The 24112-nt window shown below is 39.4% G+C and overlaps 1 protein-coding gene across 1 annotated transcript in view; it reads right to left on the reverse strand.

Annotated features, from left to right (window-relative positions):
- lamc3 (laminin, gamma 3) overlaps nucleotides 1–24112 on the reverse strand; it is a 94879-nt gene that overhangs the window by 43420 nt on the left and 27347 nt on the right. Inside the window, exons 5-9 of the mRNA XM_040158420.1 lie at nucleotides 12235–12423; nucleotides 11104–11221; nucleotides 6508–6606; nucleotides 5454–5590; nucleotides 4747–4866 (exon numbers count right to left, since the gene is read on the reverse strand). Of these exons, the coding sequence (XP_040014354.1) occupies nucleotides 4747–4866; nucleotides 5454–5590; nucleotides 6508–6606; nucleotides 11104–11221; nucleotides 12235–12423 (663 nt within the window). The remainder of the gene's footprint in view (nucleotides 1–4746; nucleotides 4867–5453; nucleotides 5591–6507; nucleotides 6607–11103; nucleotides 11222–12234; nucleotides 12424–24112) is intronic.

The raw sequence follows: 24112 nt of genomic DNA on the forward strand, positions 1-24112 counted from the left end.
GGAAAACATAAATATCTTGTTTGTTTAATCCTTAGAAAAACTGAAGTGTGTAAATAAAAAGTTGTGGTTTTATGGGGGTTATGTTCCACTCAACCAGTGCAGACTCCAGGAATTCACTGCGCCAAGCCAAGAAATAGTTCCGTTTATAATCCCACCGTTAAACCACAACTTCTTCTTCAACTTCCGTTTTTGACCAGATTAAACAGGATATATCGTTTTTATTAGTGAGCTTCAGAGCTGCTAGTAGTTGTTTTTTTATTTTTACCTTTTGTTTGAGCTGCCCCCCCCCCCAAGTAAAAGTATCTTTATATCCCAATATTTCAAAGTTATTCTTTAGGCAAAAATACCAAACATTCTCTATTTTGAGCTTCTCCAAAGTGAGGATTTGTTGTTTGTCATTTTACACTAAATATCTTTGGGTTTTGGACTGTTAGACAAAACAAGCTATTTTAAGATGTCAACATGGGCTCTGGGAACTTAAAAAAATTTAAATATACAAAATCTCCAGTCTGTGCCACTCTATTTCCATTTTGTTTCTGAGTCTGTCAGAATGATCTGAAGTCCACTGGATGTGCTGCTGTTGACACTCTGCCGGGAACACATAAAGCTGCCATCACAACAAGTAATAGATGCCTGTATAACTTTTGGAGAATGGCAGATCTCACGATCAATCAGGGGGTTTAGACTTTGCTCCAACCAAATTAAAGCCACTCCATTTCAATTAAGTCACTGCCACCTCGCGCAAACACAAGTCCCACTGATCCTCTAAGATCGACCACCATGCAGACAGTCTGAGGGCAAAGGCTGGGCGGACAAACTTCAAACTTTTAAACAGATCCAATACTGTAAGGACACCGACTCCAACACTAAACTGCACCACCTGCAGTCACAATATATGTGACCTGAAACCTGATTACGTGAAAGGAAGAACGTGTCATTTATTTTCAAGGGAACTGCTAAAGCAATATACATCACAAATGCATATGCAGACTGATACACATGAACATTCAATACACCTGTGACACCGGTAGTAATGATTTATCTCTGTTCTTTAGTGGAAGTAACAGGGGACAAAGTGGAGTGTGGAACAGAGTGAACCTGGGGTAGAGTGTGAGCAAAGATCAACTCAGAGGACGCGTCTCAGCTCTGAGGGTTCTTATCCAACCCACACAAAGGATGTTTGGCACAAATGTAAATGAAGGAGTCATACTGTTCTTTCATTGGTGGGTGTTTAGACCAAAAATAGTACTTCATTAAAATACAAGGTGCTTTCTTGGTGTGGGCGTGTTGCCACAGGGGCATTTGAAAAGTTCCAGGAAGTACAATTTCAGTGATACATATGTCTTTATAAAGAAAGAGAGTTTTACAACTCTGGAAAGTTGTTGTGGATGCAATTGTTTTAGCCTGTCTTGACAATTAGAACACACTCCTCAGCAGAAATATGTCATTCGTGTTATAAAGTAATCTACCAGGAATTTATGATTATATTTGCCTGGCCACCATTATTCCTTGTGGAATGACATTGCATTGAATTGTTGCAAGTTGAGCCATATGTTTTTGCCTGAGCGTTCAGCACTGGCACCTCCACTGTGCCAATACTTTGGCCTGAAATGAACGAGAGTGTTGGTTGGTCTGAATTATGTTGGTCTGAACAGCCTAAGGGCCCCAGGAGCTTTAATCAAAGTGCTTGCCAAACTGTCTAACAGCATCTGAAATTACCTCATCCTGCACTTTTCCGACTTTGGAATTGGCAGGACTGTGTCCAAGCAATTTCCGTTGACCTTCTGGAACAGACAATCTAACAATTAGATCTACACAATGATTGGTCAGGGGTGCGGAGGTGAGAAAGTAGTCAGAGTTTGAATTTCTTTCTAAAGCTCTCTTTCGCAACAAAGTGCAACACCATGAATGAGAATTAGGAGACTGCCAAAATGATTCATTGTGTCAAGTCAACAGAGAATGCTGAAGACAGCGAGCTCTCGGGAGGGAGATTTGGGAGGCAGTGGGATGCAGCCAGTAGGGGGCTATGATGGCAGGCTTTTTACCAGGCCATTGAGTGTGGCCACTTGGAATGGGTATCAACATTTTCGCTCAAAATGTGGTCAGACGGCACATCATACACCGGAGTTCGTTCAAGCATACTGAACTCTTTTCTCTCCCATTCGAGCCTAACTCAAGCACAGGTGACTTTACCTCTGCGTCTGTTTCTCTGTAGTCCATGTTCCATTTTTTTATTCTCTCCCTTCCCTGCCTATTTCTATTTCTACACTCAATTTTCTCATTTCCCATTGCTGCATCTCCTTTCTGTTTTGCTTATTCTTCCATATGACAAGGCCTCCAGCCTGGATTACGTGCAGACCTGGGTGCAGGTAGCACTCAGGTTGTGTGAAGCTGCAACTGCCGCTTGAATCAGAGTGACAGGTAGCCTGGAGCTGCTCTCATGGATCTTTGCTCTTCTTTCTCCCTTCCACTACTCAACTGAACACAAGAGCAGCCATATGCTGCTCTCTTACCTTCTACTAGAGGGTTATTTCATTAAAATTCTGTCTATCTTCCCCTCTTCTTTCCTCTTTTCTTTCAGTCTCCCTGCTGCTTCAGGCTTAGCAGGTTGGCCTGTGCTGCAGATATGAAAAGGATCAACATTGCAAGCTTCTCAACAGATGGCTGTAGGGACTCATGTTAGATGATGTCCCCTTCAGCATGGAACGCTGCTCAGCCAAGAGAGCCACAGTTCCTGTCCAGCAGATACAAGTGGCGAGCACGGTTCTCACAGGCAGGTCAGGGCAACTGTTTAGGGAGATACTTGTTTGTCTATGATAGTTCCTGGCAGCTGCGCTCGAGTGTTCATTCAGTTGAGTTGCCTCACGGACTTCAACTCTGTCAAGCAGATGTCCAGGATCTGAAAGAGGATAAGTGGCAATGCACATGTTTCGGAGGAACAGTGTTCCAAAGTACATGCACATTCACATATACATTACTAACCTACATAGATTTATTACTTGACACGCTAGTAGTGAAGGGAAAATATCGGGGAGGACAATTTAAGACGTTAACAAAAGTGAAATGTTTTCATGCAGTGAAAAAGAGGCTGCAATTCTGATGTCCTGACTGGCGTAAGCAAGTGTTGGCCTGATTGTCATGGAGAATTCAGGAAAGTCAAGTGAAATTTTTTGTCCCTTTCCCTTTTTCCTTTCACACTATTTGGCACTCTCCCTGTCCGGTCCAACAACTCTGTGTCACTTCAGGGAGAGAATCTGTGATGTCCTGTCCCTGTCCAAGCATCAGCTAATATTTCTGGAGCCAGGTGAGCTACGCAGATCCCAAACACTGTTCTCACTTGCTTCAACAGTTCAATAAAAAAAAAAAAAAAAAAAAAAACAATGATTGAATCCTGTCCCCCATGTGGCAGTTTAAGCCCAAGACAAACTATGGTGGAAAGTACATTCATGGGAAAAACCGAAATTACAGTTTGTATGATGTCTGACATGGAGTTGTCACTCAGAATTATTTCTTACTCTGATGAAGAACACAGTGGAGGGATTTTAGCATAAATACAAATTAAAAGTAAAAAGAGCAGAGGCAGTGGCAGTGTGAGGGAGAATTCCAGAGCTACTTCCAAAGCCTCTGCCGCTCTAGTCTAATCTTTAAAGTAACTATACACATGCACCACTAAAAAAAAAAAAATGGCAGGAGAAAATGAGATCATTAATAGGGATGGCAAGGCAATAGATTTGTGCATTTATTATGTGGAGAAACAACATAAACAAACACTGGGCGAAGTAGATAAGCAGGCTGCCACAAAGCTGCTCTTGGCCAGTTGGGCCACTAATCTGTGTGGCCTACAGAGACGTCACTATTGACTGTCTGAAGAAGAAAGCAACTTTAAAAAACTCTGTTAACTATGTACATTTATAATTACACATTTATACGGCAGAGCATGCAAGCATTCATTATGGACTTACGCTCATGTCACATGTACACATACACACATCACACACACAACAGTCAAACATGCACATCAATGACTTATCAGCGCATTTATAATGACATTCTACAAATTTTGCCTAACCGCCAGGCTTTGTCGCATCCTCTTTCAGCTGTGAGCATTTCATCTTGCTAAAAAAAGACGCCTCCAAATGGAGTCGTTCTCTGTGCTCGCGCGTTTTGGGCATTAAACCTCCAGGATGCGGAGTTAATGGGATTGCTCCTGTTTTGCTTCTGGCTGTGGACTGCATGGTGGCTGGAGGGGCTGTGAGTTGATGCCTAGAACCGACTTAGTGGAGACAAGAAGAAACCAAGCCAATTTTCACTTTGTTGCTTCTCCAGCATGGCCGAGACATCCAATTCCATCAGGCCTTTACTGTCGGGACAGCTGATAGAAATGGGCCCCCTAAGTCCTGTAGCTGGGCCATCTTATTCCCTTATCTTCTAATGGCTCTGATACAGGATTGGGAGAGATCATTTCAGAATAACTTTCGCATGACCCACTGCCAAAGACCCTGATTAATCTCATGGAGGTACAACAGGAACAAGCTATGGGTATTACAGATGCTCTACTAACACTAATATCATTTACATATTTGCTAGAAGAGAAAAAACTGGAGGATTTATTATTTAATAACACAACTGTCAACAATACTAAAGCATCTTCATGGGGACAATAACCCACCCATTTGACCCAACCTGAGATAACGATCTGACCTCATGGATGAATTCAGATCTCAATTTTTTTCGTTTGTGACTCACCGGGAGCTTTGAAGAAGCCAATATCTTCCTCACTAAGAGGTAGCAGGTAGACTTCACCTTCCTTCCACAGCAGGGGGTACTCCTGTCCCCCAGAGAACTCTCCCAACCAGCCATCCTGATCTGGAGGTAAAAGAAGACATTTCAAAACATGACTCATGGCTATTCTCCTCTGCATCACACAAGATCAGGATATGGTAAATACTGGTGTTCAGAAAGAGTTTAAACATTTGTGTTCCTACACTGGACATATCCAGATCATTTTGTATTGGTTTTATTATCTGTGATTATTTTTCATTGCCTCCGCCAAGGAGGTTATGTTTTCGCCCCGTCTTTTTATTTGTCAGCAGGATTACGCAAAAAGTACTGAACCGATTTGCTCCAAACTTGGTGGAGGGATGGTGCATGAGCCAGGTAAGAACCCATTACATTTTTGGGGCAGACCTGAAACATTTACTATGAATTTGCATTCTATTCTCTGAAATCTTGTGTGTGTTTTTTGACATTGGCGTAAGCGCCCTACTGAATCCCATTCTAGTTTGGTTATATAAGTAATAGCACAATAAAACACATGGTAGTTAAGGAAAATGAAGCGGGTGAGAATTCAGAGAGAACGAAAGAAACATTAATGGTCTTGTTAATTTTAACTAAGTATCTTGTCACTGTGGAATAAAACGATCCCACAGTAACAATAGGACCTGAGACAATACCTTCAATAAAGTCAGAAGTGATATTGGTAGAAGCATGGTGACTGGACGAGGAGCAGGCAAGCGAGTGGCCAAAGCAGAAACAAGGTTGGCAGCCTGCTGGATTTACTTGTTGTAGGTTGAAAAAGCCTGGCTTGCATCTGTGGGCACACATACATAACACACCCTGATGCATAAAAAGTTATTAACATGCAGATGGTACACACACGCTTCATTGCAGCTATTTACTACATCCTTGCTGTAGTGTTATTCTTACTAATCTCTTTAAGTTGTTCTGACTGCAGCAGTCGGGTAGGCTGGTTGCTGAATACTGCAGTTTTAAGGAAGAAGGTACCGAATGGAGCTCAGGTGCAAAGACCCTGAGCTCTGACCTACAGACACTCGCTGGCATATGGGTAGGAAAGGAACACTGCTAAAAATCAGCCACTACACTCGTCACATTACACAGGAGAGGGGCCTGCTCAATGAGCCATGAAATCAGCAAAAAAAAAAAGTCAACAAACAGGGAGCAGAGAATTATTCAGTAGTTGGAGACTTGGGGCTGTGTGTATTGCTAATGTCACAGGGAGTTTATCTGTTTGATCCTGCATCCCAGAGGAACAAGATAGAAACAGACAGGGAGAAGCAGAGACTTGGTTATTGACATATTATAACAATCATATTCACTGTCCTAAGAGGCAAAATGATTGATAGCCCCAAAACTTAGAGCAAATTTTAAACAAACTATTCCCAAACCTTCTTTTTATTATTCTGCTGCACCCGTAGGATGTGCTGACTCATCTGCTGGATGTAATATGTACTTAATCTATATTTTACAACAAACAAGCAAATTTCACAATACTATTAAATCTAGGAATGATAATTTAAATTATTTATTTTTCTTCAAATCAAGACTTTAAACATCAGGCATTATCAAAAACACTATATTTTGTACATAAAGGGATGAATTGTTAATAATTACATCAGATGTACTATTGTGCAGGACTTTAACGGTTACCTAGGTAACCACAGGTCATGGAAACACATAGGTGACACAAGCAACAAACTTATAACACACCTGTCACAGCTCTGCCCCTCCACGTTTAGCTTGCAGTGACAACGTCCATCCAGAGGAGAGCAGTTGTCCACACTTCCGCTGGGGTCACACTCACACAGCCTACAAACGAAATGTGATGTGTAGATGAAAGATTTAAATCCACTACATTTAACGGACATGTGTATGTGTGAGAAAATGTGTTGACTGAGAAGAACCAAGAATGTTAACGTCAAGGGCAATTCAATGTGATAGCTCCACTGATTTCCATAAGGATATTCCCTATTCGCTTGCCCCCACCTCCAGATCACAGATGGACGGCTACAGAACAACAACTCTGCAACCAGTGGGGTGTCTTGCTCAAGGAGACTTCAACAACATGGATACTTGTCTTGAGGCTTGAACCTGGTTCTCCCTAATAACTAGCCGACCCTGTCGGTGGGCTTCTGTCATCGCTGCGCCCAATCAAAAAGCACAAGTGCTCTTGTAATAAATCATCAACGCTGAGATGCTTGATCCATCCACAATCCATCATACAAAATTTAAAAGCCGTGCAAACCTCGATAAAAGCAAGTGAGTAGGTGTATGGGTCAGCAGTGTCTTGGATTATGTCAAAATGTGTTTGATCACCTTCACTGATGACTTACTTTTGTTTGAAACTGTAACACAGAATCTATTTTTTTAATGAGGTGGTATTACAAATCAAATATCCCAAGGCAAGCCTTCTCTGCTTTTTTTCAAGTGGTATGAGTAAATCACAGCTTAACTCATCAGCCTGATTTGCTGCATGAATGGGAGAAAGGGTTGCGTGTGTGCATGCGTGTTAGCATGTGTGCATGCAAACATGTGTGTATTGATAAAATTTTTGTTGTGAGAATAATTCTTATTGAACTAAGGGCAAAGTCTAAAATTTCACTATTGTACACTTTGATTTATAAATGTGTTATTACCAAAACTTGTGATATTCAGAATAGGGAATGAGTTTCAAAGACTAAAAGTGACATCTTATTCAGTAGATTTTCAATAAAGCTGCCTTAACCTCGAGCCTCACTTTAAACATGCATTACTAATGTTTTTGTGTCAACAGAAACACTTACATATTCTCGCCTCTTGATCTGATATGGCAAACATGTTAGCTAACAGTTGCCTACACATCCATCACATATGGAGCAACAGTAACTTTCATTTGGAGTTTTGTTTCTGGCTACCTGGGTAATGTAAGTCCAATATTTATTCTCATTTTAGCTCAGGCTTGGTCTCCACCAGCTCCTGAGAAAAATATCTGGCTCCTTAGCTTCTAAATTTTCCGCTATGTTCACAAGCTAGTCACTAAATTTGTCTGTTCTGCTGGAAATGAAATGTAAAGTAGGATTTTACAGCTATTAGCTGAAAAAAGCTGCATATTACGGCTGGAAAGAACATTAATGAGAGTGGAGAGAGTGTACCTAAACAGTTAAGTTGGGGGCTGTAAAATCAAAACAATTAGCAGAGAGGTGTTAAAAGCTCTGTAGAGCTGAGAGAAACTGCAGAGCCTGGTGATTTTTCTGTGGGTTCATCACTATGAGTGACCCCTTTCACGTTACATGCAGTCATTACATCCATTGTTCATGTACAAATATTTATTAGAGCAGCTTTAAAGTCACAAGAATAAATATCAAAACCTTTCATCTACATTGTTTGTCAAAGTAAAAACTGAATGTATGTTTGTCTGTTTAAAAGTCAGTCCAATACCTGTTGTCACAGTATTCACAGTTAGGCGGTGGTAGAAATAATATTAACACAAAACAGTAATTGATATGCGATTCAGCACCGTCACAACTTAGCATTCAGCCGGCAGGTAGAGGGGGTCAGGGAGAGCTAGGATGGACTTCTTATGAATATAAACACTACGACATACCTCTCACATGGCCGCGCCCGCGCGCGTGTGCACACACACAAACACACACACACACACACGCACGCACACACACGCACACACACACACACACACACACACACACACGTGCACTATTATAGGCATTTAAATGCAGGCTTATGTGCACACATACTTTGTAAGAGAGCTCTCAGGTCATAGGAAGTTGGAATTTGCTTTTCATCATCAAAATGTATGCAACAGGTCAGTGCATCTGCAAGCTCCAACAAAGGATGCAGAGAAACACCCAGTCTGAGTATGTGAGTGTGCATAGCCTCAGAGGTAAATCACTCTCATATCTTTGGAATGACAGCAATTCTGCCTATCTTAAAATCAATTTAACCCACTGAGCTTATTCTTGCAGCATAATGAAACGATCAAAATCAGACCTAAGTGCAAATATAGAAAAACAATATTATATAATATATGTCAATAGATGTATTATTTTGCTCTTATTCAGACTGCCAAGTCTGGCAGAGAACAGTTGCAATCAGCCATCAATGAGACAATTGTGAGCTATTTTTCCAACCGGTGATTAGTTTTTCTCTGCAAGAAAACAACAAAATTTAGCTCTTTAAATAAATGGAAGCATTTATTAACTACACACTAAATAATACAATGTCATTAATAAAGTGAAGCACTGGAATTACCAAGTATTACTAAGTTGAATAATCAATGATCTACAAATAGCCTACTAATAAGTAGTTGGTGACAGTAAAAAGGGTTCATGGAGGTTTTGGTTAGGGACACCAGATTAACATGGGAAAGTGTACTCGATGCAAAACTAAACTACACTAACCTTAGATATAAAGCTTTAAGCATTCAATTATCTGTGATGGAAAGCAGAGAAGTTTTTGAGGCTAAGTTTCTCCGAGGGGCTGGTTGCAGCTGAAGCTGTTCTCTGAAGTTTCTGAAGGCAACGAGGCTGGATCCAGTCACCATGGTCACATATGGAGGAGACCACATGGTCTCTGGCTTGGTTCTAAGGGGTCTTCAAACACCAGATCTTGCTCTCCTGTTGGTCAGGATGGCTGGATGATCAACCAAAACACTGACCATGTGCAGCAGCAGGGAATTGTTATCGAACGTTGGAGTTGTGGTTATTTGAAAACAGGCTGCAGCAGGCCGGTCTTTGTTTTAGATTAGAGTAATAAAGAGTGGTGTTCTGATTTACTTAATAATTCATAGGCTGATCCACTAAACTGAAACCATTGTGGTAATGCAAATTTGCTGTAAGTTGAGGCCAAACCTTTAAGATGCATAACACAAATATATAGAAAACATTGGTTTGATGCAAAAAAAAAAAAAAAAAATGTATTGCAAGAGATGGGTCTTTGTGAAGCTGGATATTTGCCATGTTTTCACTTAGCATTTTTTGAACACTGGATTGGAGTTTTATGAGTTTTACAAATCCAGGAGACATACAACATTCACATTCATTTGGAGTCATGTTTTAGGTAACCTTACGAATGCAAATCCAATAATCAGTCTCCTTTCAGCTCTGTTTTGTTTTCTACCAACTCCTAAGGCAAGTATCTGGCTCTTTAGTTGCTAAAATGCTCTACAATGTTCACCAGCTAGTGGCTAACTTGATCGGTCTGCTTGCTGCTTGCTGAAACCAAAACAATCAGCTGAAAGACACAGAAAAGCTCAGTCGAGTTGAGGGGAGCTGCTAATAATTTTTGTGGGTTTGTTACTACAGCGACCCCTCTCACAACACACATAGTCACTGATCCATGGTTAACGGTGGGTGGATCCATGGTTATAATTTGTTTATAACTTTGTAGTTATTTAATATTTTTATATAATGGATATATACTTCACATAACCAACAAATTACTTTAGTCAACTTGTGGATTCCCCCAAACGTTTAACTTGTTTCATTTCTAATGTAGATTCCATTAGAAATAAAATGCTAACAATCCAGATTTATGTAATCTCAGGCTTAAATTAACTACATCAAGTTTGCTTCATGAAAAGCAGACAAATACATTTCTATAACTGTATGGAGCCATGGTGATTGATCTGATTGGGTGAACATCCAGATGGACAAGATGGATGGATGAAATTATTTGTAGTTAGGAGATGATATCAATATGAAGCAACTCAGCAAATATGTGCATTATGACCAAAAGATGTAGAGGAGAATGACAATATAGGACTTTTAGAGATGAAATGACTGAATTAATAAAATACCCTGTTATGAATTAGATTGAAATGTTTGTTGAAATCTTGATTAAATTGAAATGTTGATTTACCCCCAGTTCATATTTCCCTGTGGAAAAAAATTACAGCGGTCTGGGTTGTTAGAACGGTTGTTAGCAGGTGGATACTGTATTTGACACATCCTGGTACTCACTGATAAGAGGGCCACTAATTCACAGTGGTGTCACCAAGAGTAATGGGAATCCTCTTGTTTACAGCTGCTTTGTAGTTTGACAAATTCCGGCTTGAGGAAGTTAGATAGTTACTGCAGAACAGGGAAGATTTATTAAAAAAGTCTGTCTGCTTAGCCGGTCTAGTTAGATCCTTTTCCTTTTCGTTTCTCCTAACTTCTCCTCTCTTTTAAAAGCTTAGCTCTTTGACAAGTTCTTTGTCATTAATTCATTCTTAAATCGGTTATTTTTGTCAGTATTTGCCTCGTTTTTGTGTGGCTTCCGTATCAATATGTCTGTGCATCTGTGTGTATGACTATGCGTGTTGCTCACCTGCAGCCACCAGGACCAAGCGAGTGAAAGCCAGACCGACACATGTCACACTTCTCCCCTGTCACGCCAACCCGACACGCACACCTTCCTTCTACATCACACTGCAGACTCACGGAGCCTGATAGGGACAGCAGATGGATTGTGCAAGACGAATAAAGAAAAGAGAATGTAGAGGATACACATACAAAAGGGAAAGAATAGGATAATTTTCAAGAAAATGGAACACCTCGGAATCCATAAAGTTTATTGGTAAATTACATGAAGTGGATCAATGCATCATTTATAATATGTTATCGGGGATAACTGAACACTTGTTAATGGAGTCCTATTTTGGATACAATATTGCAACAACAGTGTAGCTGACATGCTTTACCTTTAGTTAATGGAGAAAAAGGACCAGCTGGGGAATTGTGGACATGAGAAAAAAGGGAAGTCTAATGGAGTCTGCTATAACCTTTGATCCATATAATGAACTCCAACAGCTCTGTGCAATCACCTTACCCTATTTAGGAAATGCAGAGGAAAAGATAGCTAACGCATTTGTTCTCCCTCTTGTTGTCTCTCTTTACCCTGACGATGATATAATTAGCAGCCCAAACATTTAATGTCCCTTCACCTAAAATTAGACTGTGTATAATGAGCATGAAGTCTCTTCACTGATAACATTCAGTTAGTCAACTGGATTAATTTACAGCAGCAGGGCTGAGTAAAGTCAAGGATTTCTTTAATCGTCATTTGGAAAGCTAAAGCGAGGATAAATCTGATGAGATGTGCAAGACATGAGAGGAACAAGATTGTATAAATTATGAATTAGAAAAGATTCTACTCTTAGGCAAGGTTTGGCAGTTGAGTAGTCCATGAGTTAGACTAAATATTAATGCAATGTTATTAATGATTTAAAAACATTTGGCCATAAAATTTGCAACAATTAATCCTTTGAGTCCTTTTTGTCTGTAGCTAAATCTTGCTTATGGTGTCTTACTGTACTAATACAGCATTCCAATTTAACCATAATTAAATTGGCTCATGCCAGGGAAGACAAAAGTCGTGAGTAATGACGTTGGCATGGATTGTAATTAGGGTTCTTAAGTTATTATCAAAACAATTAAGGGTTTTGAATCTGCAGTTTACCATTGATATTGCAGTTGCAGGGAAGGCAGGGCTCTTCGGGAGATTTCCTGTAGTGGTTCTCTCTGCAGCGCTCACAATGGGGCCCATCAGTGTTGTCTCTGCAGCTCACACAGTGCCCCCCACTGCCAGTGCTGCGGTACTGCTCCATGTCAAACACGCACTCGTCTGATCTCCCACTACAGTTACACTCTGCGAGCGAGGGAAAGAAAGCAAGAAAGAGAAAGAGCAAGAGGTCAAGTGAGGAGAGATATGGAAAGAGCAGCCGCAGGGGAAGAAGTTGGCAGAAGAGGCAACAAGGTAAAAAGAGAGAAGACAGAAATAGACAAAAGGGGGGGGTACATGTGTGAGAGATTATGTGTTCTGGGATTGGATCATAATTTACAGGCTCGTTGCTAATCTCATTTCACACAGGCCTAATGAGGAGCCAATCGGCTGTCAAGGGGCACTTAGATAACAGTAATTCATGTTTATACAAGAGCAAATTACTCAGCTGATAACACACCATCACAGCTCTCATACCCCTCACACCAAATCCCTCCTTAGTCTACCAGTTACCCTGAGGGGGGATTTAGGTGAAATTGCCCATTTTATTATGAATCAAGCTGTCTGTTGTGCTGGCAATAACCATATGATTACTCCTTCCTGTTAATAAGAAGTCTCAGCAGGGTTTACCTTATTGAAAGATAAAAAAATATCACCCGTTGCTTTAAGACCTAATGTACAAATTTGGGATTGGTGGTGAAAAACTTAAAAGAGATATAATAAACAGTTCTAGGTTTCATTTGGCTTTCATTAATTTGCATAAATGAAATTCTAATTAGTAAATAAGGGTTCACACAGTCTTAGAAAAGCCTGCATCCTTTGTAATTAGACTCCCCGTATGGCCAACATGTTTGCAAGCAATTGTCTATTTACACATCCACCAGACACCAGACGTTAGCATTTACATGGAGTCGTGTCTCTGGTCACCTAGGGAATTTAAAACCAAGATTCACTCTCTTTTAGCTCTGTTTTTGGTCTCTACCAACTCCTGTGGGAATGATCTGGCTTTTTATCTGCTAAACGCTCCACTATGTTCTCCAGCTAGTCGCTAACTTTTTCTGTCTGTTGTTAGGTGCTGGGCAGCAGAGTTATGCCTTACAGTGTTACAGTAATGTGATAACTTGTTGTCAGTAACAAGTAATGTAAGGGATAAGGATTTGAATTTATTGTACAATTCCTAATCCCAGTAACACACTGTTAATAACAGAATTACTCCATGAAGTGCTGCAAGGAGTCACACGAGCTAAGCTGTTCATGGTTAGTAAATATTGTAAATCCAAAACGTAGGCCGGTTGCTTGTTAAACCACAATGTCTTATTTTTTCTATTTGGACGTGTTAAATACAGAAGATGAGAGATTTGGCTCATGTTTCATTTGGAGTTCAGCTGTGCGAGTAAAGAACATAATATAACAAATGGGGTAACAAATGATTTTTGCTGTTGAGTAATACAAAGTAATGGACTTACTTTTTCTGTGGGTGACATTTAATTAGTTATTTGATAGTTTTGCGAGTGGCTTGTCAAACAATGGGCACAGGGGTTTATCAGAGCTTTTCGACTGAAAACACCTTCACTCTGCGTCGGAGTATGAGAGCAGCTAGAGCGAACCAAAACAGTAATGTTGTGGTCCCGAAAACTAAAACAATGAGCTGAAAGATGCTTTACAGCTCAGTAAACCTGAGGAGAATGGCAGAGTTGTGTGATAGTTCTCCATGGGTTGTTAGCAGACCTGCAATCCCTCTGCCCATGGGGCAACAGAAGCTGACAAAAACTGACACTCCACACAGAAAGGCGCTACAGCATGACTCAGTTCTGATTGGCACTGGTGGGCAACTAGAGCACAAATTCGACCAGCCGGCTCTACTTTTCAGCTCCCATCCACTCTATCTTTATCATGCCAGGTAGTTGTGCTGCCACTGCTGCTCAGGCTAGCTGTTAGCCAGTTGGCAGTACTGTCAACAACTGCCTGGGCTTCTGTTGCATTTCCTCTGGTGGTACAAATTAATGTTGACGCTGAAAACATCTCATAAAATGTGATATAATGCATGATGTACACTGTTATTCTGTGGCAACTTCTGATTGGCATTACAAATGCGCATTTGCTAATGTTTTAATTACTTGGTGCTGCTGTTTCAGAATCTGATTTTTACTAAGCTTTTGTTTCCACTATTTTAATTATTATTATTTTATTTGGTTTACATCAGATCAATCCCAACAATGTTTTATATGTATTTTTAATATGTAGCTTTATGTGTATGTCTCTCAGTTACAAAGACAAAGGGACATGTTTGTAGTTGCACTATGCTAAGGTGAAAAATCAAAGTCACATATCTTTAGGCCTGGTATGGGGTAAAGGTAATTTTTATACTAGCAGTATAATATCCGCTTCTAGCAGCTAAAACACTGTTAAGGTTTTTATGGTTATAGGCACTCACAGCACTTGGTTAAGTTTTGGCTAAGTAGTGAAAAAGTCAAAAGTGACTTGAAGCACAAGATACGACTTGTTTACTTCATCAGTATTTAACCGAAACTACAATCTTTCCTAAACCCTTAACCAAAGTGCTTTAGTTGCCTGAACCCTAACCACATGCAGGACTCAGGATGCAAACCCTGGTCTCCAGTATCAAAGTCCTGAACCTTGTACACCCTCTGTCCACTCTACCCACACCACTATTTCCTGCATGCAGTACAAGGTAGCAACTCATCCTCACAAAATGATGCTGCCACAGAACATAATGCAGGCAACACTTAAATTTCTCTCATAAAGTATTTGATAAAACAAATTCATAGTATTAGCAAAGTAATTTCTAGGAGACAGGGACAGTGTTAATGGTGACAAACTGTCACAGCAGTCTGATACGAATAGTCTCAAATTAATTATCCTTTGTCATACATGTGGTTTACTGGTAACAGTGGTCAGCACAGTAAGTCAAGAAACTAAAGACCAAAGTCAGCCCTACTCTTAAACTATTTAAAATCAACTTTCACCACAGAATCTGACCAACTTTACTCTAAGTAGATGTCTCCACTACAGAAATACCTCCTGCAGAAAAAGCGTTGGACTATGAGCCAGTGGCGCTAACCTCTCTTGAGAGGCTGGTTCTACTTCAAACTCCTGCTCCGTTCAAGGACTTTTTCATTTGCATATCATGCCCATTTAGGCATGCACACTGCTCTCATATTGCTCCTTGGGGTTTTGTCTTATAGAGATTAGCCTGGACACACAGTGAAAGTCATGTTCTTCTTTGTCTCCTGTGATTTGAACAGCCTCAGAGCCCAAAATAAACTTTTTGGCAAAATCATTAGAATCAAAGGTAAATAAAGTCGTTGAGATGCAATGTTTTAATGTCAAGTTTGATTTCAGACTTGGCTCTGGTATCATCCTTTCAATAATTAAAATGGTAGTGGTTAATTCTTGTCAGCATCAATCAGAGAGTTATGAGATATTTGATCAAAGACAATGTCTGCTCTGGAAGAGGAAAAAAGGAAATTTACTACTGTGTTGCAAATACTTCCTGCTTCCTGAACTACTACATCATTTCTTACTTTGTTGTAAATAATAACAAAATATGGAATCCAGTTCGTGTCAATAATAATATAATAATGAATAAAAAAGCTAGAATATTGACAATAGATTGTTATTCTCTCTTTAGTTGTTGGTGACAGAAAAAAGCTTGGATTTATGCAACTGTAGCAGTCAGTGAAACCTGTTAGGATGTCAAATTAAGGCTACACCAAGATTTCCCTGATTGAATTATGCCAACAAATTCAGTGAGTGCATCAGTCAGTTTTCTGCAGGAGTGTATGGTTTTGCAAGGCCAAAACTGGGGTTGCCACCGCACCTCCGAGATGATGCAGTCCACCATCTTATTGTGTTATGCCCTTAATATGAATAATTTCTCAGTACTTTTGCAGAACACACTGGAGACAGGGACCACAACCCCTGCAGGCAAACTGATTTCTCATTTTTACATCTAATTTGCCAGACGAATGAGATGTCAGACTAGCCAAGAGAGTAGAATATCAGCAGTGATAAGAAACCACTCTATAAGGGGGCCCATGCAGCATATATATCTGTACGACCTTTAGTGTAGTGTTACAGACTAATCAGACCTCTACCTACCTCACGCATTATTCATTCTTTTATGTTAAGATAGGATTTTTTGATAAAAGGTCTTGCAAAAAGCCGCATTTGCAAAGAAGGTCAGCTCAGTTGTCCACCAACACTGTTTACAACACTAGAGGATTGTTCAAGACTGTAAAATCCTCATAATTTTATGATTCTTGCTATCTCCTCTCCAGCCATTCCAAAGGAATGTGTAAGACAGACTCTACTATGACATATACAGGACTGGGGCATGCCATTTTATAAATGTTTCTACTCTTTAATGTTTTTTTTAGCCATTTAACAGCAAAGAGAAGACAGTTGGCAACTGTTTTGTCATATTGACAAGCAGTACATGCTTACTTATACAGTCACTGTCACAGTATGGGTTTGTGGGAGTAACAGGGTCATTTACTCATATTTTAAATAATCATCACAGCTTTTGCTTTAGTTAGGATCCACACCAGTGTGAAAAGGACATAACATCTGGCTGCTCAAAGTGACTTCAGAGAAATCACCTTCAACATGAGAATATAAAGAGACAAGCCATTACCATGTAACATTGATCAGACAGGAAGAAGGAAGTCTATGTGGAGCATTTTAATCCAAATACAATGCATGGTGGGAAGGATGCTAATAAGATGACACTGTCTAAATTAAATTAGTTGGATACATTTAATGAATGCTTGGCAGGGCGTTCATTCAGCTCATCATTTAAAGTTACAGTGATTATAAGTTTTGAAACGATCTGAGTAGATGAAGTAAAGTCAAGCACAGTATGAGGTTTTATTTACTAATTCATTGTTAAGGATTTATAGAATATACATGTTATAAATGATTTTTTATCTTTTTGTCCACTTTGTCACATTCCTCTACTAAACAAATTTCCCTGCAGTTGCAGCTATATATTATGGAGACTGTTCCAAGTCAAAAATAGCTACTTCATGTACCAAATATATAACAAATGTTCCATCCATCCATCCATTCTTTTTCTGCTGCTTATCTGAAGTCGGGTCGTGGTGGCAGCAGGTTAAACAAAGCTGCCCAGACGTCCCCCCCCCCCCTCTGTTTTCCAGCTCCTCCTGAGGGATCCCGAGGCGTTCCCAGGCCAGATGAGATATATTATCTCTCCAGTGTATTCTGGATCTACCTCGGGGTCTCCTACCAGTCGGACGTGTCTGTAAGACCTCTAACTGAAGGCGCCCAGGAGGCATCCTAATAGGATGCCCGTATCACCTCAATTGGCTTCTTTCAACACAAAAGAGTGGCGACTCTACTCCGAGCTCCCCGCAGATGTCAGAGATCCTTACCCTATCTCTAAGGCTGAGCCCAGCCACCTTAGAGAGGACACTCATTCCAGCCACTTGTATCCACAATCTCCTTCTTTCCGTCATTTCCCAAAGCTCATGACCACAGATGAGGGTCGGAACGTATATTGACTGGTAAATTGAAAGCTTTGCCTTTCGGCTCAGCTCCCTCTTCACCGCAACAGTCCGGTTCAACACCCGCTCTACTGCTGATGCCGCACTGATTCACACTTCAATCTCCTGTTCCATACCCTCACTCGTGAACAAACCCCAAGATACTTATACTCCCTCACTTAGGGTAGAATCTCAGTCCCAACCCGAAGGGAGAAATCCACCATTTTCCAGCAGAGAACCATGGCCTCAGACTTGGAGGTGCTGACCGGGCTCCACTACATGGAGAGCAATTGTAATGCGGATCATGGGGACTCCACCATGTGACAGCTGAGGTGGAAAGGACTCAGTAGGAAATGAAGCGTATGGATGCTGAGAGTTTTCAATTTGGCATTTTTGGAAAGAAGCAGTAGCTTTCAGATTTATATCACTCTACTCTGCACATACCCGGCTGAAAATCCAATGTGGTAAAGGATTATCAGTGTGAATACTGGATATCAGGGATGCTAACTCTCACACCGTGAGTGTGAGACTGACGTAATTGACACAGATTTCCCGATCTCACGCCACACGTGCCTTTTCTCACACTAACTTTTCACCATGGCTTCCTCTGTTGTACAATTTTTGATTTTTAAGTGAAGGAACAGAAGCGCGTGCAACAACAAATCATCGCGTTGTGCCTTCCAGTGGAGCAGTCGATCGCGATGATTTTGTGGTCAAGCAGTTAAACCCGCTGAGCTTGAGTGGAGCAAAGTTGGAGAGAGCCAGGCCCATTATATCAAATAATTGTACTGTAGAGGGCCCCGAATGGGGTCTAATCTGGCATTAAACCCCAAGAAAAAGAAGAGCTAGGGCTGAGGAACAAATACATGAAGAAGGTAAGTGCAATGGTCATTTGCCTTATTTTCTGAATTTGTTGGGTGTTACTGAGGATCCGTTGGTGTAAAGCTAAAGACCTGGCCTACGTGGAGCAAGGTACCAAAGTTATACACATATATACATTGTTTATACATTATATACATTATATTCCTAAAGAAAGAGACCACAGCTGTCAATGACAGCTCAACTCAAATGATCTTATTTCTATATAATATATTCATTTTGATTAAAAATTTATCAATCAAAAACATCATCATCATCAAGCATGTCCAAACTTTTGACTGGTACCGCACATTTACAAATCAATTTTGCTTGAGAGGAGATTAAACAGATTTTAAGCTTAAATCTACCTCTATATCTTTCATTTTCCATGGTAGGAGAACTGCCAGGAGGCTTAGATGATAAGTATCTGATTTATCCTCAGTATTGTGAACCGTACTATTGATATACAAGAAAATGATCACAGTCTCCCAGCTACAACTGCAGCCTTCAACCTTAAATCAGAGGCAAGAAAGCATTTAAAGTGTCTACCTACAGGAACAGCCTCAGGCTAAGCCGATGACAGCATCAAACAAACAACGAAAATCATGAAGACCTACATCAAATTGCTTGGGCTATAAATGATTTCAGTCTCAGAGGGGGAGAAACTTGATGAGAATGACATCCCATTAAATACGCATAAACATACACACACGCAAACAGCAAACTCTTGCACAACCCTTTGCATCTTTCTCCAAACCTATTTTAAGACACCAAAGCAAACAGCAAGCAGTAAAATCAGCAGTCTAATATCAAGTTTAAACAAACAACCTTGACTGATAGTGAAATTACTATCAAAAACACTCACAAACTGAAATATTCATGAAAACCCGCGTAAAAGGCCTCCTAAAGCTTCCACTTACCACCCGCTACTACTCTTCACACAACAATACTAAAAATAGCTGAGATAATCACACGATTGTCCCTTCTCCTCTTCTTTTTGCTCTTTGAGAGAAGTTCTAAATCTGAAGCTGTCCGCCCAGTCTGCTTTATCACATTTACTTCTTAAATCACAATAATTGCAATGAACACGCGACTTTTCTTTAGTGGCCAAGATATAATGGGATACTAGTGATGGTTATTTTTAGCTGGAACACAGAAGCGTATCTGGTTTTGCTATCAACCACTTGGACATGTTTAACAGGAAATAGTCTGTCCAAGATTCCATATTAATGGTAGAAAACGGTTAAAAATGTTGCTGTCAGTTGGTATTTAGTAAAAGAATATGATGGAACCATTCTGTAACTTTAAAGCAGATTGGTATGGTATCATATGGTAGGACGACATTAATGTGCCTAATTGGCATTATAACATTATACTGACACACTCCATCAAGGGTCGCCAGTGGGGTTACTTTAACATGTTTGAAATACTGTGCTTATTCACTGCCATTTCAGACATTCTGGTTGACGTAGATTGTCATTTACCTAACACTACACTATTTTATTTTGTCTTGAAATGGAGAAGCGTTGAGAAATTTGATGCTGGATTCATATGGTTTGCATAGTTATAAATATCCAAACACATACTGCACTGATTGAGATAACAACCCATTTTACAAAAAGTGTACTGCAATTGGATTTTCCAAGCTGAATGTATGTAATATGATGATGCAAGTAAATATGTGAAAGAGAAAAACTACAAATTTGAAGAGTAAGTTTCAAATCCTCACAGTTAGATTCATGGCATGCAGTGCCAGATGAGCATGATAAAACTCTTCAATGGTGCATGATAAGACTCTTAAACTCTTCAAAAACAAGTAGTTTATTATCTGTAGATCATCTTGTTTTTATTGTGTTAAGTTCTATAAAGCTCCAGGTTTATCTTTTTTTTTTTTAAATCTTTTTTTTTATATCTCTCACCTCTTGAAATTCCTCTTTTTATGTATCATGTACTTATACATTTTTGGCTATTTTTGCACCTATAATGTATTTTAATACTGTATTTTGTGAAGCACCTTGTAACTCTAGTTTTGAAAGGAGCTTTACAAATAAACAGTATTATTATTATTATTATTATTATTATTATCTTAATTATTTTCTATTTCTTGGGTTTCATGGTTTTCTAACCCTCCAAAGTTCACGAGTCTGTTATAGTTCATTCTCCCTGCTAAAGAATAATTTTCTTGAAAGAGACACTTGCCATTTTTTGGAGTTGATGTTTCAAAGTGTTTGTGAATTAGATGCTGCCTCTTATTTGCATGAGTGCTCCCCATACATAACTATAATATCTCTGTCAAGTTCTGTTGTTGTTGTGTTTTCAACTGTTGGTGCTGTACTTTGCTCGAGTAAAAAGTTTAGAATATAATAACAATTATTACTCTTGTATTACATTCTTTAATACATGGATTGCAGTTTTGATTATTTTAGATTTTCTATTTATTGCATTTTTATGTGATAAAAATATATTCAGACTATATGCAAATTAGCTTTACATGCCCATTTCTTAAAGGAAAAGTTAAACATTTTGGGAAATAATGCTTATCCGCTGTCTTTCAGAGAGTTAGTTGAGAAGATTGATACAACTTTCATGTCTGCATGCTAAATATGAAGCCACAGTCAGCACCTGGCTAACTTAGCTTAGCACAAAGACTAGCTGGAAACAGGGGGAAACATCTAGCCTAGCTCTGTCCGAAGGTAGCAAAATCCACCTACCAGCACTTGTAAAGCTCATTAATTAATACATTTAGGGCTGTCGGCTGAAAGTCGATGAGTCAATACATCAGTCAAGAAAGCCCCAAATTAACTCACAGTTTTTCATTCGACTCACTGCACTGCACGGAGGGCAGCACTTTGCTGGACAGCGTGAGATGTGGCAGCGCAACTTGCTTTTGTTGGCCGTTAAGGTACTTTCACCGAACAGAGATGGGGAGAAAAGGAAGAAAGGGAGAAGGGAGAGAGCAAATGTAGGGAATGCTTCACTACACACTACTTATACACACTGAGAAATAGTTCTTTTGAATACTATAGGAAAGACAAAAAGATGAAAGTAAGTTCACAAACCTCACAGAACAACTCCCCACGCCACTCCTATCACCCTGCAAAGATGTTTTTTTAAAGTCTTTTAAACCGTGCCCCAGTATTTTTACAGTACACCCGAAGAAGGTCGAACAGGCAAAACGTTGTAAATAAATATTCCAGCAGTAAGTGTGCGGGAGTTCTCTCAATTTTTAAGTCATGCCCAAGTGAAATCTCACTTTTTCTCATCTAATTGCATGTAAATATGCACGTTTTCCAGGTCTCTGAATGCTGACCACGTCCATCATGAAAATGACATGGTACTAGTAATATCGCAGTTCTACATTTTCTCCTTCAAAGCTGTGTTAACAATAACAACAATATGCCTAATGCTACAAGAGAAGCAATAGGCATATTTCTTCACGCTAGATACTTGTTACACAATTGCTCTTTTAGACTACTACCAGTGCTTATAATAAATTAAAAAAGAAAAAAAAAACACAGTATGAGTACACAGAATACACAGTATTACCTTGTTGCAAATGTGTGGTCAGCACTAAAAGAATCCTATCAAGATAATAACAATGACTAAATAAATACATATTATTTGCTAGAACTGAAATTTCCACAGTGAATGCAGGCATGATTGGAAAAATACGTTTAGCCACATGGTCAAACCTGGCTGGTGCGAAAGACTTGAAATGCCTGAATTAAAACAAATCAAGCAAAGGCATGTATGTTGTACTTCAATGTATTTCTTCGTTCAGATTATTTTAATATGGGCATTTTACATTTTCCACAGACTAGGAGCATGGTGCTATAAGATACATAAAAATGAAAAGGCATCAGAAATGGTATAACTACTGTATGATCATCGTTAATTTATGGAGGGTACTAGCTTATACAAAACTAGAGAGATTTGTATAAAAAGTAAAACTACTTTATTATGCTCCTCTAGTCTAATTACTAATTTTCTCCAACCACTGGGCTACAGACCAAATAATTAAACACACCTGGTATGTGACACACGAGACCCGGCTCTGTGTTTATGTTCTGTGGCTCCAGGATTTTTCCAGATCAAAACTGAATCATAAACAAAACACAATCAGGTGCTAACAGTGCTGTGCACGATGGCAGGTATAAACAGCTTACCTTATCTGATGGCAAACAGCAAGCTAAGCAAATATATCAACAATTAAAAACGGCACACATATCAAATGTATTGAAGCTCAGCAAATAAATGCATGTAATGCACAGGTTCATTCTATTTGATAAGGCCTGCTTTATACATTCTGAAAAAGGCACCTTATCAATTGTAACTTATTTCAGCGCAGTCTAAAATTGCAGTACATGCTGCCAAAGCAGTCTCACACTGCAAAAGGTTGCTGCTGTTGGTCCCGAGACTTTGATTTCTGGTGTAACTAAGGATGTCAGCCCCCTCAAGCCCCCAAATGTTTCAAACCTTAGACCCTCTGACAGCTCAGCTTGTATTTGTTAGCATGAAGACATCTCTCCCATAACTAGCAAGTAGCGAGGAGGGACCATCTTGACATTGTCTCACCTCTCGGTATTAAAATAACAGCATGTGTACACGATACAGTATATCACTTTTTTTTTATGGTACAACAAAAATGCAACAAAATACTGTATTGCAACATGAAGATGCATTGTGCTCATTACTTTTTGTTCTGTGCTAAATCGTTTTATAATCATTATTATTTCCTGTGTGGTTAAAGTGGTACTAATAAGGTAGTTATCCTTTAAGCCTTTTTTATTTACAGATTTACAAGACTGTCTGAAGACATATAAACAATGTGAATTCTCTTTGAGATTCTAACCCAAACGTTAGGGTAAAAGTGATCAACACCTTTCTAACCTTTGTTTTGACTGAACTGTTTATGCGTCATGAACATAGACTGTGTAATAAAACATAGATTATCATCTAATTTTGTCTAAAACATAAAAGCAACTTCATTTCAACTGTTTATTCTACAAGTCTAAGTTCTACACATTTATTCCCATACAAGATTTTCATTTAGTTTACTTTTTAGCACTTGGTTTGTTTAATGTATTTAATTTCCCCGACGCAGATTTGCTGATTGTAATCATCAGCAAATAAAATTATGTCTTTGTCAAAATGATTTGCCCGGACGCAGAGAGAATATTAGGACGGCTGTTCCCCTGCCTGACACGGAAATACAAAAGGTTGGTGTGGCAAACGGAGGCAAAATGAGTTTCGTGCCAGATAGAGATGTGCAGTACACTGTGCATTCATTTTTACGCTCCCACATTCAGTGTCTCTTTTATATGGTGCATGTTTATTTATTAATATAATGCACTGATTAAGTTGGATGTAGTACTCTGTTTAAGACGCCATCTGCTTGGAACCAAGAGTAAGAGTAATTAAAACAAGCTTGCTGCTTAATATAATTCAGCGAA

Source organism: Xiphias gladius, chromosome 20, assembly GCF_016859285.1.
Source record: "Xiphias gladius isolate SHS-SW01 ecotype Sanya breed wild chromosome 20, ASM1685928v1, whole genome shotgun sequence".
NCBI lineage: Eukaryota > Metazoa > Chordata > Actinopteri > Istiophoriformes > Xiphiidae > Xiphias > Xiphias gladius.